We start from the raw sequence: 14,763 nt of genomic DNA on the forward strand, positions 1-14,763 counted from the left end.
TGAACATTCCAAAACCACATATCCTTGAGACTAGTTAGAATTTTATATAGAAAAGGTAAATTGATGACATCTAATGATATATCCGAAGATGGGGAGAGCCTTGGGATAAAAAAGTTCACTTCTATTAAAAAATTTTGATGTGCAAATAAATTATTTTTCACTTATTTGTGGATTTATGCGTGATCCAATTAGGCTCTCCTATTGTTTAATGATGGCCAACTCCAAAAGATCAAGGAAGGACATCACAATATATTAGTGGTTGTTCAATAGAATAAAGGTTTGTAAAGAGACAAACCCTTGAAACTTACACTGAAAACTAGAATGTTATTAAAGTCTATTTCAAGAAATTGAAGGAGCAATATTCTCTTATTGTGCTCATCGGATGCATGTTGTTATAATCCAGATCGTCCAAGGGAAGATTGCCCATCCTCCTCTATTCGTCCCTCTTGATGCGGTGATTATTAGCTTGCTTTTTGTTGATTCCTTTGTACATGTTGGTCTCTTTGTAGCCATGCAAGTTGGCCTGTAAGATGTGAGTTGTTGTATATTATCCAATGTACATTGACTTAACTAACGGAAGTAGTAAAGTTTTTAGCAAAAAAAAAAATTCTCTTCTTGTCCACTTTATTGTTATTGGTAGTTAGATAGTTAATGTCATTGCATGAAAGTTCTAATATACATGAATAACTTTCTAATGATTCAAGAGTAGTATTGTCGTCTTGTCTGCTTTATTGTTATTGGTAGTTAGATAGGCAATGTCATTGCATGAAAGTTCTGAATAGATGAATAACCTTCATGAGAAATAAGGACACCACGCGATAGACAACATTTTTAATATGTCGTGGATATTGTCACCTTCTCTAATGAAAAAAGATCATTCTTGTTTGCTTTTTGTAAGGTAGGAAGTATCTTTTGCATTCTCTTTATATTCGAGAGCATCATCTCCCCTAAACTAGAGAGTTCATAAAATAATTTCCTAAACTTGAGCATTCATAGAATGATTGTATTCTTTACTCCAATCAAATGATCTAGCGTGAGGAACATGTCACATTGTGATGTAAACAATCCATAACCATCTCACAATGAAGATTAATCGATGCAATGCCTCTCGACAACTTCTCCAAACTAAAGAACACACTTCAAGCACATATACATGTTCCTCTCTACTTAAACAAGAGCTTAAGTAATACTTGCATGATCTTTTTTGAAAAAAAGCCCCCTGCATGATCAACATGTAGCCATGCCCTTTGCATCATATCTAACTCACAAGGCTCTACTATAGCCAGTTGTAATCAATTATCATCTCAAGAAGGCTAAAATATCGTCAACGACCATCATTATATCTCTCGGCATCCTAGAACTTTTTAGTTATTCTCTAGTCAAAGGATGATCCAAAGGTTGTCAAGACTCAAGACACAACAACATTATTGGAAAGTTGGTTTATTGGTCCTTGATCACATAATATGCCACATAAAAATGCACACCAAAACAAGACAATGTGCAAATTGCAATATGTATGGTTTGTGGACTCATCATTTAAGTGTTTTACTACTTTTTTATTGTGGGATGAGTCATCGTCTAATGATACTAAAAGACAAGTAGCCATGAAAGAGCATTATATATGTGTGTAATTGATTTGCAACAGACTTTGAGAAACATTGGGGAAGGAAGCATTCATTAAAATTGGAACAACTTAATCCCCTTGGGCCTGCCTGATGCATTAAAATTCTTCAAGGGTTTACATTACATGTATGTATTAACATTAGTGAAGACTCAAGAGACATATAATATAAGAATATAAGTGTAGTAGGTAGGAGGCATCATGAATGGGAGCAGGGTTATGAAGACAAAGAAGGTTATGGTAAGGAGTGGGATATCATCATCATCATCACTGTTATCCTGTACGCAACTCCTCCTCTCCTTCGTCTGGCTGGTGGTGGCGGTGGCGGCTCACCACGTGGCAAGTGTTGGCTTGTCCACGACTTTCTATGAGGGTTCGTGCCATGCTGACGTGGCAGCTATCGTTACACGGAGCATGCAAGAGTCAAGTCAAAGATCCAACGTGGTGCCCCCCGCCGTCCTCCGCCTCTTCTTCCACGACGCCATGGTCCACGTACGTACATTACTACGTTTACCTTCCTTCAATATACGTACCAGAACCACAAATACTTAATATACATATTATAATTATGTTCATCAATCACAACATCCAGCTAAGCTTAAGACTTCCCTTCAAATTTTGCTTTTAATCCTGTGTCTAATAAGTACATACATAAAGTAAATCATTCTCCATAATCGTTCGTTCATGACGAGATTCAATAACTGCCAAAAACATATGTAATTCTGTTCTTCTTAAACCAACCAAACAACCGTGGTTCATGGATTCCTTCCTAAATTGCTGAACTTCATTGTTGTGGTATATATATATATATATATATATATATATATTGCAGGGTTGTGATGCGTCCATATTGATATCTTCGACTGACGAAAATGTTGCAGAGAGGGATTTCGAGGAGAACCAGAGCCTGCGACAAGAGGGGTTTGATGCGGTGGACAACGCAAAGCACGCAGTCGAGAGCGTATGCCCTTCAATCGTCTCATGCGCTGACATTCTCGCCCTTGCTGCCAGGGATGCTGTCGTCCTGGTAAATCATCATCATCATCATCTCTCTCTCTAACTCTGTCTTAACTTCATGTATGTATGTATGTATGTATATATAGTACATGCATGCATGCATGGATATATGTACAGCTCCTTCCACACCGCACCACATCCTCAGCAGAACTCTCTTTTAAAGCCAGAATAAACATGAAGTTTGGGTAACTCTTCACCCAAGGAACTGCTGCACTTTCTCCATCAGTTCATACAGTAGAGTAGTAAGTATCACAGCACACTTGTCCATACATATATATGTACTTGTTGTCATAATAGTGGCCATCTACGTGACTTGACGACAATGATTCATTCAACCCTACATCCTTATATTTTGAATCAAAGTGCAATATGGGGCGTTAAAAAAAACCTTCTTGGTTTACAACCAATAACTTTGAGAAAGATAGAAATATATCTTAAAACGTTTTCTAAGACTAGAGAGAGAGAGAGAGAGAGAGAGAGAGAGAGAGAACGAGAACGGAAGGCCTTTGGATCATTGGATCGATACAACACAAACCTTTTGAATGTACTGCTGCCCCACCACGCAACCCCATGTCCAACGGGTACAGGTCTTCTTCCATTTTTTGATATCTCATTCTCAATTTAGGATCCTATAGTAAATTAATGCTACACACACATCATTAATCCACCCACTAAGATTGCTTAATACATATTTAAAGCTTCATCCTTCATTTTTTGTTGTAAAACAAAGTTTCACACGCTTTTGTTATATATAGTCCACAATAGTAATATAATACGGCATGCCATTTCCAATTGAACAAGTAAATGAAAGAGTTTCACTCCGATTCGAAATCAGAAATTAAACTTAGACGCAAACAGAAATAAGAAAGAACACACAATTTACGTGGAAAACCCTGATTTAGGGAAAAACCACGGAACAGAGATTTCACTATGAGAAATGACAGAATACAATCACAGAACAATGAAACCTGATTTGGTATGAGCATATACTGAAACCACGATTTCAGTCAAGCTCTTCAAACTCTAGCACGCATGTGACTATTCCTTTCGAAGCTTTCGAAGCTTCTCTGTCTTTTTCTCTTTTGCTTCACACTTCTTTTCTTCTTACTTAGCTTCTGAGTACGTATACTCTTGCACAGCCACTACTGTGCAGAAAACCAGTCGTTCTCAGGTTCACCACGCACACCCTACTCGTTTTTCTCTCGGATATATATATATATATATCTCACACCCTCACACACGTTATGTAGGTTTTTCCCCTTTTCTCACTATTTCACTCTTAGTGAGTTATCCCACATACAGGCGCACTACCAGGCCTGTTAGCATATATATACTAAGTCATTTTCTTCTTTGTATGTAGAAGACATATGTATATGTATATGTGTGTCAATTCGATTGAGTACGAATTTGACTCTCTCACCGAATTCGATCAGCTAACCCCCAATTCGGTTCTTCACAACTGACTATTCTTTTGCTTTCCGAATTTCGACCAAATTCGGTAAATCGGTTTTTCGGCCGATTTCAATAATTCGACTCTTTTCGGCTTTTCGGCCGATTTCGACCAGTCGACACTCAAGTCGACTTTTCGGCCGACTCCCCCGCAAGGAGGGACGCCTTTACACAACAAACTCCCCCTTCACTCCTGTAGGGGGAGAACCAATCAAGCCAATCTTATTCCTGCATGCAACAAGTTTTTCCATAGGCAAAACTTTTGTGAGCATGTCTGAGCCATTTTCTTCAGTGGGGATCTTAGATAGAACAAACTCATTTTCTTCCACTCTTTCTCTTAACCAATGGTACCTTCTTTGAATGTGCTTTGTACGAGAGTGGTAGGTAGCATTTTTAGCTAGATGGATAGCACTTTGATTGTCACAATGAAGTAAGTACTTGTCTTGCTTCAATCCTAGTTCATTCAAGAACTCTCTCATCCAAATCAGTTCTTTTCCGGCTTCCACTGCAGCCATATACTCAGCCTCGGTGGTAGACAAAGCCACAACCTTTTGCAATCTTGATTGCCATGACACAGCTCCCCCTGAATACATCATCACATACCCTGATGTGGATCGGCTAGAATCTACATCACCCGACATGTCAGAATCTGTAAAACCTTCTAGTACAGGTTTCCCGGAGCCATATCTAAGACATACATTCGAAGTTCCCTTGAGGTATCTAAGAATCCATTTCACAGCTTCCCAATGCTCCCTTCCAGGGTTTCCCATGTATCTACTAACTGTCCCGACAGCGAATGCAATGTCCGGCCTTGTGCAAACCATAGCATACATAAGGCTACCAACCGCAGAGGCATACGGCACTCTTCTCATCTCTGCCTTATCTTTCTCAGATTTCGGACATTGTCCTGAATTTAACTTACAGTCCATTGGCAATGGAGATCCGACTGATTTTGCATCGCGCATATTAAACCTTTGCAAAACTTTTGTCACGTATTTCTCTTGTGACAGCCATAGCAAGTTTTCAGTCCTGTCCCGGACTATATGCATTCCCAAAATCTGTTTTGCCGGTCCTAAGTCTTTCATGGCAAATGATTTGCTCAATGATTTCTTCAAGCTTGCAATCTTTTTGACATCCTGTCCAACAACCAACATATCATCCACATACAACAACAGAATAAGAAAGTCACCCTCATTATACCTTTTCACAAATACACAATGATCGGCTTGTGTTTTGTGGAATCCATGTTCCAACATGAAGGACTCAAATTTCTTATACCATTGTCGTGGAGCTTGCTTTAAACCATACAAGCTTTTCTTCAACCTACACACGAGATTTTCTTTTCCTTTTACCTCAAAGCCCTCCGGTTGTTGCATATAGATTTCCTCTTCTAGCTCACCATGCAAGAAGGCTGTTTTAACATCTAGTTGTTCGATTTCAAGATTCATACTAGCTGCCATACTCAAGACAGTCCGAATAGAGGTCATTTTTACAACTGGGGCAAAAATCTCATCGAAGTCAACACCCTTTTTCTGTTGGAAACCCTTTACGACGATACGGGCCTTATACCTGGGTGTACTACCATCTTCACCAGTCTTTAATTTGTAGACCCATTTGTTTCTAAGTGCCTTCTTACCATCAGGCAACTCCATCAACTCATAAGTTAGGTTCTCATGCAAGGAATCCATTTCTTCTTGCATGGCATTATACCATTTCTCCTTGTGTGCATCAGTCATGGCCTCTTCATAGCATTCTGGTTCCCCTTCATCAGTCAAGAGAACATATTGACTGGCTGGATATCTAGAAGAGACCTTCCTTTGTCTTCGTGGATATCTTCTCCCTTCAATAATTGGCTGATGGCCGTTTTCTTCCAGCAACTCATCTTCCGACTCAGACTCGTGTGTATCAGTCAGATGTTGGGTGTCGACCGACTCAGATTGTTGTTGGGTATCGACCGACTCAAATTCAATTTCATTAGCCGATTGTTGTGTGTGAGTCGGATCGACTAGTATTGACTCCATAGTAGTGATCGATTTGGGAGACGACTCTGGTCTTTGTTGCTCCCAGTCCTCGATTGTCTTGTCTTCCATGAATATGACATCTCGACTTCTTATCACTTTCTTGTCACGAAGATCCCACATTCTGTACCCGAACTCGTCTTCCGAGTACCCCAAGAATATACAAGGTTTGGACTTGCTGTCCAGTTTTGACCTCTGATCTTTAGCAACATGTACATAGGCCAAACATCCAAACACCTTTAAGTGCTGATAAGACACATTTCTCCTTGTCCACACTCTTTGTGGTACATCCCCCTTCAAAGGCACTGATGGAGACCTGTTTATGAGATAAACAGCAGTCAACATTGCTTCAGCCCAATATGATTTTGGCAATTTTGCATGTGCCAACATGCTTCTTACCCTTTCCATTATGGTCCGATTCATTCTTTCTGCTAGACCATTTAGCTCAGGTGTCTTCGGCACCGTATACTCAAGTTTGATGCCTTGAGTCTTGCAATACATTTCAAATTGGCCTCTATATTCGCCACCGTTATCTGTCCGGACAGCCTTCAGCTTTTGTCCGGATTCTCTTTCTGCCCTGGCATGAAACTCTTTAAAGACCGACAACACTTGGTCTTTAGACACCAGCACATAAGCCCACACTTTCCTACTGAAGTCATCAATAAATGTGACAAAGTATTGTCCTCCACGATGAGATGGGGCATCAACATAACATACATCGGTGTGCACCAGCTCTAAGGCATGCTCTCTCCTCATTGGAGGCCTAGAGTGAAACGCTGTTCTATTTTGCTTTCCAGCGAGGCAATCCACACACCTTTCCAAATGCACTCCTTTCACCTCTGGTAGGAAATCCTTTTCCGCAAGGATATGCATTCCCCTTTCACTCATATGTCCGAGCCTTTTATGCCACAACTCACCATCTGAGCCAGCCACTACATTTGCTTCCTCTCGACACAACTTCCCATGCATTACATACAGTGTGTTCTGTTTTTGGGCTCGAGCCACGATCAGGCTCCCTTTACAGAACTTCCATGAACCATTTTGGAAGCCACCGCTGTACCCTTCATCGTCTAGCCGTCCAGCCGATATCAAGTTCAACCTGACATCCGGAACATGACGTACATCCTTCAACATTAACCTGCAGCCTGTAGATGTTAGCAAGCACACAGTTCCTATGCCCACAATCTTGCATTCCCCGTCATTTCCCATCTTTACATGACCATAGTCACCCGCTGTGTAGGATGAGAAACATTCTCTTTTGGGAGTTAGGTGAAATGATGCACCGGAATCCACTACCCATGAGCTCTCAGCACTTGCAAGATTCACACTAGCTTGTTCACATATGAACAACATCTCTTCCTCACTAGTTACGATGGCTGAGGTATTTTTATCATCGGAGATTTTTCTAGGTTCGGTCTCATCAGCCATGCCTTTGTCCTTCCTAAGATGTCGACAATTCTTTTGGAAGTGACCAGGCTTCCCACAATAAAAACATGTAGGTCTTCCTCTAGATTTCGACCTAAACCTATCCCCATTTTCTAGACTTCTATGTTCTCTTCTACCTCTACTAAATTCTTGGGTCACATTAGCCTCCGATTGAGATAAAGTACTTTTATCCTTTCTTCTTGTCTCTTCATTTAGAATACTCGTTTTTACTACTTGTAAGGATAAGTTGTCTTCTTTACATGAAGTGCTGAGTGTTACTATTAGGTTTTCCCAACTATCGGGTAGAGTACATAATAAAAGTGTGGCCTGCATACAATCATCTAGTGGGAACTTTGATGATGCTAACTGATTCACTAGTCCCATAAACACACTAATGTGCTCTACTATACTCTCCCCATCTACATACTTCAGTCTCACTATCTTCCTCATCAAGAAGGTCTTATTTAAGGCATTTTTCCTTTCATAGAGGGCGGAAAGCTTATGCCATAGCTCGAAAGCATTTGTGTCACTCGCTACATGTTGTAGGACACTAATGTCTACACATTGTCTTATGGTCGCCACTGCCTTCCTATTTAGGATTCTCCACTCCGAATCTATTACCCCCTTTGGTATATCCTTGTTTTCTATGGGCTCATACAAGTCTTTTACTATTAGGAGATCTTCCATTTTGATCTTCCAATCTGAATAGTTCTGTGCGTTCAAGACAATCATCCCAGGAAAACCACTCACGCTCCCTTCCATCTAGAACCTTCTGCTCTGATACCAGTTTGAAAGAGTTTCACTCCGATTCGAAATCAGAAATTAAACTTAGACGCAAACAGAAATAAGAAAGAACACACAATTTACGTGGAAAACCCTGATTTAGGGAAAAACCACGGAACAGAGATTTCACTATGAGAAATGACAGAATACAATCACAGAACAATGAAACCTGATTTGGTATGAGCATATACTGAAACCACGATTTCAGTCAAGCTCTTCAAACTCTAGCACGCATGTGACTATTCCTTTCGAAGCTTTCGAAGCTTCTCTGTCTTTTTCTCTTTTGCTTCACACTTCTTTTCTTCTTACTTAGCTTCTGAGTACGTATACTCTTGCACAGCCACTACTGTGCAGAAAACCAGTCGTTCTCAGGTTCACCACGCACACCCTACTCGTTTTTCTCTCGGATATATATATATATATATCTCACACCCTCACACACGTTATGTAGGTTTTTCCCCTTTTCTCACTATTTCACTCTTAGTGAGTTATCCCACATACAGGCGCACTACCAGGCCTGTTAGCATATATATACTAAGTCATTTTCTTCTTTGTATGTAGAAGACATATGTATATGTATATGTGTGTCAATTCGATTGAGTACGAATTTGACTCTCTCACCGAATTCGATCAGCTAACCCCCAATTCGGTTCTTCACAACTGACTATTCTTTTGCTTTCCGAATTTCGACCAAATTCGGTAAATCGGTTTTTCGGCCGATTTCAATAATTCGACTCTTTTCGGCTTTTCGGCCGATTTCGACCAGTCGACACTCAAGTCGACTTTTCGGCCGACTCCCCCGCAAGGAGGGACGCCTTTACACAACAGTAAATTCCAATATTCATAATTACTAACATGTGTGACATAATATGTATGTATGTATGGATGCATGCTAAACTAATTTAATCATTTTCTAGAGCGGTGGGCCAAGCTGGGAGGTCCAACTTGGGCGTCGTGACGGGCTATCATCAAATATAGAGGCAGTCTCCGGGCGACTTCCGGGTGCAAATTTTGATGTCCCACAACTAATTGCATCGTTCGAGTCTGTGGGTCTGTCTGCGACAGATCTAGTGCTTCTGTCAGGGGCGCACACAATTGGCTTTTCGCATTGCCGCCAGTTCACTGATAGGCTTTACAACTTCCAGGGTGTGGCAGGACAAACAGACCCTAGTTTGGACGTGAGTTTGGCATCCTCATTAGAGGCCAAATGTCCAAATAGAACCACTGATGACATCGTGGGAATAGATGCCACCTCTCCATTCACTTTCGACACTCACTATTACAAAGGCTTAGTCTCCAATCGTGGTCTTCTGTTTTCTGATCAGACCTTAGCGGCCCACCCCATCACAGCTCATGCCATTAACCAACTCGCAACCTCCTCTCCTGACCTCTTCTTCCAAAACTTCGCTAATTCTATGATTAACCTAGGTAATGTCGTTTCTGACTCTCCCGGAAATGTTCGAAGAGTTTGCAATGCTTTCAATTGAGCTCGTTTATCTCTAATTAGTTAATCAGTCATATTCTTGACTACTTATATTTGTAACTATCATCCCCTTGATTTTGAGAAGCAAGTGTGTGTGTGTGTGAAGTTCTGGATCTTAATCTCGTATATTACTACAAAATAAATTGTAGGATAGAAAGAAGCGGAATAAATGGGGAATAAATGGGTTGATCCTTGATTGATATTTATATGATTATGAATGTTGATTACAAGCACCCCCCATACCATTGATGCAAGACCTTAACAATTCACCCAACCCGCCCATGCCCCTTTGCAATCTCTCTCTCTCTCTCTCTCTCTCTCGTTGCGACTGTATATATAAATTCCTTATAGCCTATACTTGCTTTTTAGTGGAGATATTTGAGTCTACATGATATTCTTGGATAGTTTGGCTCGTCCACTTTGGAGTTTAGATGAAGAAGTGATGAACATTCTTATCTATCGTAGACTTCTTATCTACGGCTTCTGTTTTTCTACTTTTTGACTTTTTTTGATAAAACACTCTTATCATTATCTTAGATCTATCCAACTTTCTTCTTCCATTGATTGTTGTGGTCATTGGATCCTCAATATTGGTAGCATTCAACATATTTCCCACTATGTTTTATTAAAAACAAAACTTAACTTCACAATTAGACCTGTCATTGCATGTTACGCGGCTAACCTTAAATAAAAAGAAGAGAGAAATCCTCGTTTGCCTCATAATACGTTAGCAATAAAGAATGATTATAAATACTAAGAAAATCTACCAAATTATTGTGAAATTAAACCCTTACTAATCACCAGGAAAAAAACCTCACTCCAAAAAAACAAAATACATGACAATCATATTATAATATTCCCCTTTCCAAACAAGGAATATTGTTTCAATCAAGATTTGAGTGGAGAATAAACTTGGAGAAGAAATCAATTATTTGTCCCTCCTTATCCATTTTAGCAATGAAAGGTATCTCTATGATCCAAATACTTTAGGCACCTCCCTCTCACACATAGTTCATGATGAATGTCATCTATGATATTGGGTTGATAATTTCCATTGACAAAGCAATCATGCATCAAAACACGTTTTTTCAAATGATTCATAATCTTTTTGTCAATTTATATTGTCAAAATGATTTTCATAATAAAGGTCCAAGTAAAGAATACGTGTGCGGAAGTGTATGTGTAACACACAGTGTAGAGTCGGTTATTCGAAAATACGACAATTAGGTAAACATAGAGAGAGAGAGAGAGAGAGTAGACAACAATAATCTTCTATTATAAAATGTTCTCTGTGTACTCGTTTACAACGAATGTGCTCAAACAACACTTTATATACAAGCCCTCATGAGTGGGCGTCACAAGTATTGACAAGTACTTGAATGCTCATTAACTCAGCCTATAATATTCTATTGAGTGGATAAGCTCAACCGGATCCAGATCGGTTGAATAAGCCAGAGCCGGATTGGTATCCGGAAACCGGAGAACCAGATCATACTCTGGGATAGTGTCAACCAGTAGGCCGTTCAAGGCTTGCGGTCTAAGCCTAGTACGTAGGCATATTCCTTGGAGTTAGTGTAGAGGCTCATTTATGAGCATCCAAGTACTTATGGTACTTGTGTCAGTCCGTGTAAGGACTTTTATAAAAGTGCTCTCAGAGTGCATTCTATTGTATTATTTTTGAAATCAACTTTGGTTCTGCTCTCTCTCTCTGTCTCTCCCACGTATGTATGTGTTTAAGGTTTCCATTAAACCTTCATCTATGTTTTCTGTGGTCTGTTGCTATCAAGACGAGCCGGTTGTCATAGTTTTCGCACACTATCGATTTCACATGGTATCAGAGTGCGAGGGTTAGAAATCCTCTACTGCAAACAGAAACCATTAGGTAGAAGAAAACCTATTTTTTGGTAAAAGAAACAGAGAAGAAGGAGAGAATGGACCGAGGAATGGCTAGCTTGCTCCCAACGGAGAAGCTCGACAGATCCAACTACGCATCTTGGTCGTACAAGATGCACCAGTACCTGCTTGGGCATGGCCACTGGAGTTATGTCGACGAAGCGAATGATACAACACCTGATGCGGCACACAAGGACTTTTTGGTTTGGGAACAAGCGGCAACCAAGGTAATGTATTGCTTCGTATCAAGTGTCGGTGATCAACTGCTCAGGCATAGATGCCAAAGGAAGCTTGGGGAAACCTAAAAAGGTCTTTTCCGCGAGCACCATGACCTGGAAGCTACAACTCTGATTAGAGTTGAGTAATGTCCAGTAGAAGGACAAGTCGGTGGCCGACTACACGGCTTAGATTAAAGACATCTCCGACTCACTTGCCTCTATCAACGTGACCATCAAGGAAGATGAGATGGTGCAGGTCTGTCTCGGGGGCCTAACGTCAAAGTTCGGAGCATTCCAGATGGATGGATGTACAAGGGAGAATACACCTTCCTTTTTTTTAATTACAATGGATGCTCCTTGTAAAGGAGAACCATGCAGGTGTGTCGACGACCACGCACACCGACATCAAGATGTTGTACACGGATGCAGATAGGCCCTGTCGACATGGAGGTCAAGGAAGATCAATGCGCAATGCAGGCGGCCGACAAGAGCAGAATTGGAGGCACAACGATGGTGTTGACAGCAACATCGGACCCTCCAGAAGGAAGGGGAGTCAAGGCGGCAGAGCTAGGAGCAGGCAAGGGAAGATCACATCGGACAGCTGGTATTGTGGCCGGAAAGGCCACAAAGAAATCGTGTGCTGGAAGAAGAGGGCTGATTCGGACAAAGCTGGATAGAGGTGGAAAGACGCGGATAGGCGTCATCGATCGCATTTCGTCCGAAGCTTGGAGAGAGCCAAGTTGGGGCCGACCGTCGTAATGAATGATAAGGCCAATAGAATGGTTGCATCTGACTTAAAGCCGGAGGAAGTTTGGTATGTGAACTCTAGAGCTTCCAACCATATGTCGAACCACAAAGAATGGTTCTCCTTTCTCGAAAAGCCGGAGAAGCCAGGGGTGGTCGAAACCAAAGACAACACCTCACATCCCATCAAGCATACCGGGGATGTCCCTTTGAGCCATGTCAGCCAGAAGGGAATCATGAGGAACGTCCTGTATGTTCGGACAATCACCAAGAACTTCGTGTCAGTCAGTCAGATCGTGGAACAAGGAATGCAAGTACGATTCACTCACCACAGATGCCTCATCGAGGAGAAAGGTCAAATCATCGTGCAAGGGCACCGGGATGGAAGGATGTTTATCCTTGAAACCAATTATGTGGGCATTGCAATTATGTGCGCACCGGATTTTTATGGCCGAGGCAATTCAGACAACCGTATACATTCAGAATCGGATATCTACCTCGGGCACAAAGGTGTCACCGCACAAATTGTACTTTGAATCTAGTCGGGTCGCATTGTAATCGGTAGGCTATTAGAGGTTTACGAATCTAGCCTAGTACGTAGCCATATGGGAGTCAATGTCAGTCGCTCGTATGAGCATTGAAGTACATGTCAGTACTTCAATCAATACATTTATGGACTTGTATAAAAGTGCCCATTGAGCACATTATATGTACAAAGTATTATTATTTTGAAATTGGGTTTTATTTTCTGCTCTGTCATTTTCTCTCCCGTGTATTGTGTATTCTCAAGCTTCCATTATGCCTTCATTTCTGTTTACTGTTGTTATCTAGCTAAGCCGGTTTGTCTATAAGCTTTCGCACACAATTCTTGACATGGTATTAGAGCGCGAGGGTTGAGAACCTCTATTGTCGACAACTACTTGAAATAGACAAAGCCTAATAACCAGTAAAGAACAGAAGAGAGAAGAAACATATGGACAGAAGCATGGCGAACTCGATTCCTACAAAAAACCTAGACTAGAGCGACTATGCGTCCTGGTCGTATAAAAAGCACGAGTACCTGCTTGGGCATGGATATTGGTGCTATGTGGAAGGAGCAAATGTAGCAGCGCCGGATTCGACACATAAGGACTTCCCGGCATGGTAGCAAAGCGCGAGTAGTGTGTTGTATTGCCTTGCTTCCTGTGTAAATGACCAGATGCTCGGCTACATCAGAGGTGCAAAGTTGCTGAAGGAGGCCTGGGAAAATCCCTAGAAGGTTTTCTCTACAAGTACCACGCCTCAGAAGTTGCAGCTCCTCCAAGAGCTCAACAATATCCGGCAATGAAACATGATGGTTACTGATTGCACCACCAATTTCAAGGAGATCTGTGAGGTGCTCGGGTTCATCAACGTGATAGTGGATGAAGACGAGATGGTTCAGATCTGCCTCGGTCTGGCACATCGGTACGGGCCAATCTAGATAGTGATTTGAACCTAGGAGAAGCCACCATCCTTCGACCTGCTATCAATATTGATCGTCCAAGAAAACCACGCGAGTGGGTCGATGACCACTCAATTGGATAGTGGAATGTTGTAGACGGAGGCGGATCAACCCCAGCAGTTCCGGATCCTCCACGAGCAGGAGGAGTCAAAATGGTGCCGAAAATTGGCAATTGAAGGCCAAAACAAAATGTTGGTATTGTGGCAAAAAAGGTCACCGAGAAAGCGAGTGCTCGAAGAAGTGTGCTGATTCGGATAAATCTGGATTCAGCATTACCGAACAAGGAAGCCGACAAAGCTCACACAATGTAGAAGGACGGAAGGATCCGGAACCGGAAAGACTGGAAAAGGGCCAGCCTTTGTGATGAGACACAAGGCAAACTCGATGAAAAAGACCACTTCTAGATCAGAGGAAGTGTGGTACGTTGACTCCGGAGCATCAAACCACATGACGAGCTATGAAGAGTGGTTCCGTTTCTATAGAAGCCGGAGCAACCAGGAGTTGTCGAAACCACACTCCTTACCCGATCGTGCATGTCGGAGAATTCCCCTTGAGTCATGTCCGACAAAAAGGGAAGCTTATGAAAGTGCTTCACATCTCGACAATCATGAAGAACCTAGTGATGGTCA

The 14,763-nt window shown here is 41.5% G+C and overlaps 1 protein-coding gene across 1 annotated transcript; it reads left to right on the forward strand.

Moving 5' to 3' along the window:
- The first annotated feature begins 1,631 nt into the window (after positions 1 to 1,631).
- LOC147861972 (peroxidase 51-like) lies at positions 1,632 to 9,880 on the forward strand. The gene is made up of 3 exons (XM_087322737.1): positions 1,632 to 2,113; positions 2,454 to 2,648; positions 9,231 to 9,880. The coding sequence occupies exons 1-3, from the start codon at positions 1,823 to 1,825 to the stop codon at positions 9,798 to 9,800; spliced, it is 1,056 nt and encodes a 351-aa protein (XP_087178863.1). The 5' UTR covers positions 1,632 to 1,822; the 3' UTR covers positions 9,801 to 9,880.
- The last annotated feature ends 4,883 nt before the right edge of the window (positions 9,881 to 14,763 follow it).

The sequence above is a fragment of the Azolla caroliniana genome, unplaced genomic scaffold (assembly GCF_043228905.1).
Source record: "Azolla caroliniana isolate FFs.n. ecotype wild unplaced genomic scaffold, voAzoCaro1.0.p SCAF_7, whole genome shotgun sequence".
NCBI lineage: Eukaryota > Viridiplantae > Streptophyta > Polypodiopsida > Salviniales > Salviniaceae > Azolla > Azolla caroliniana.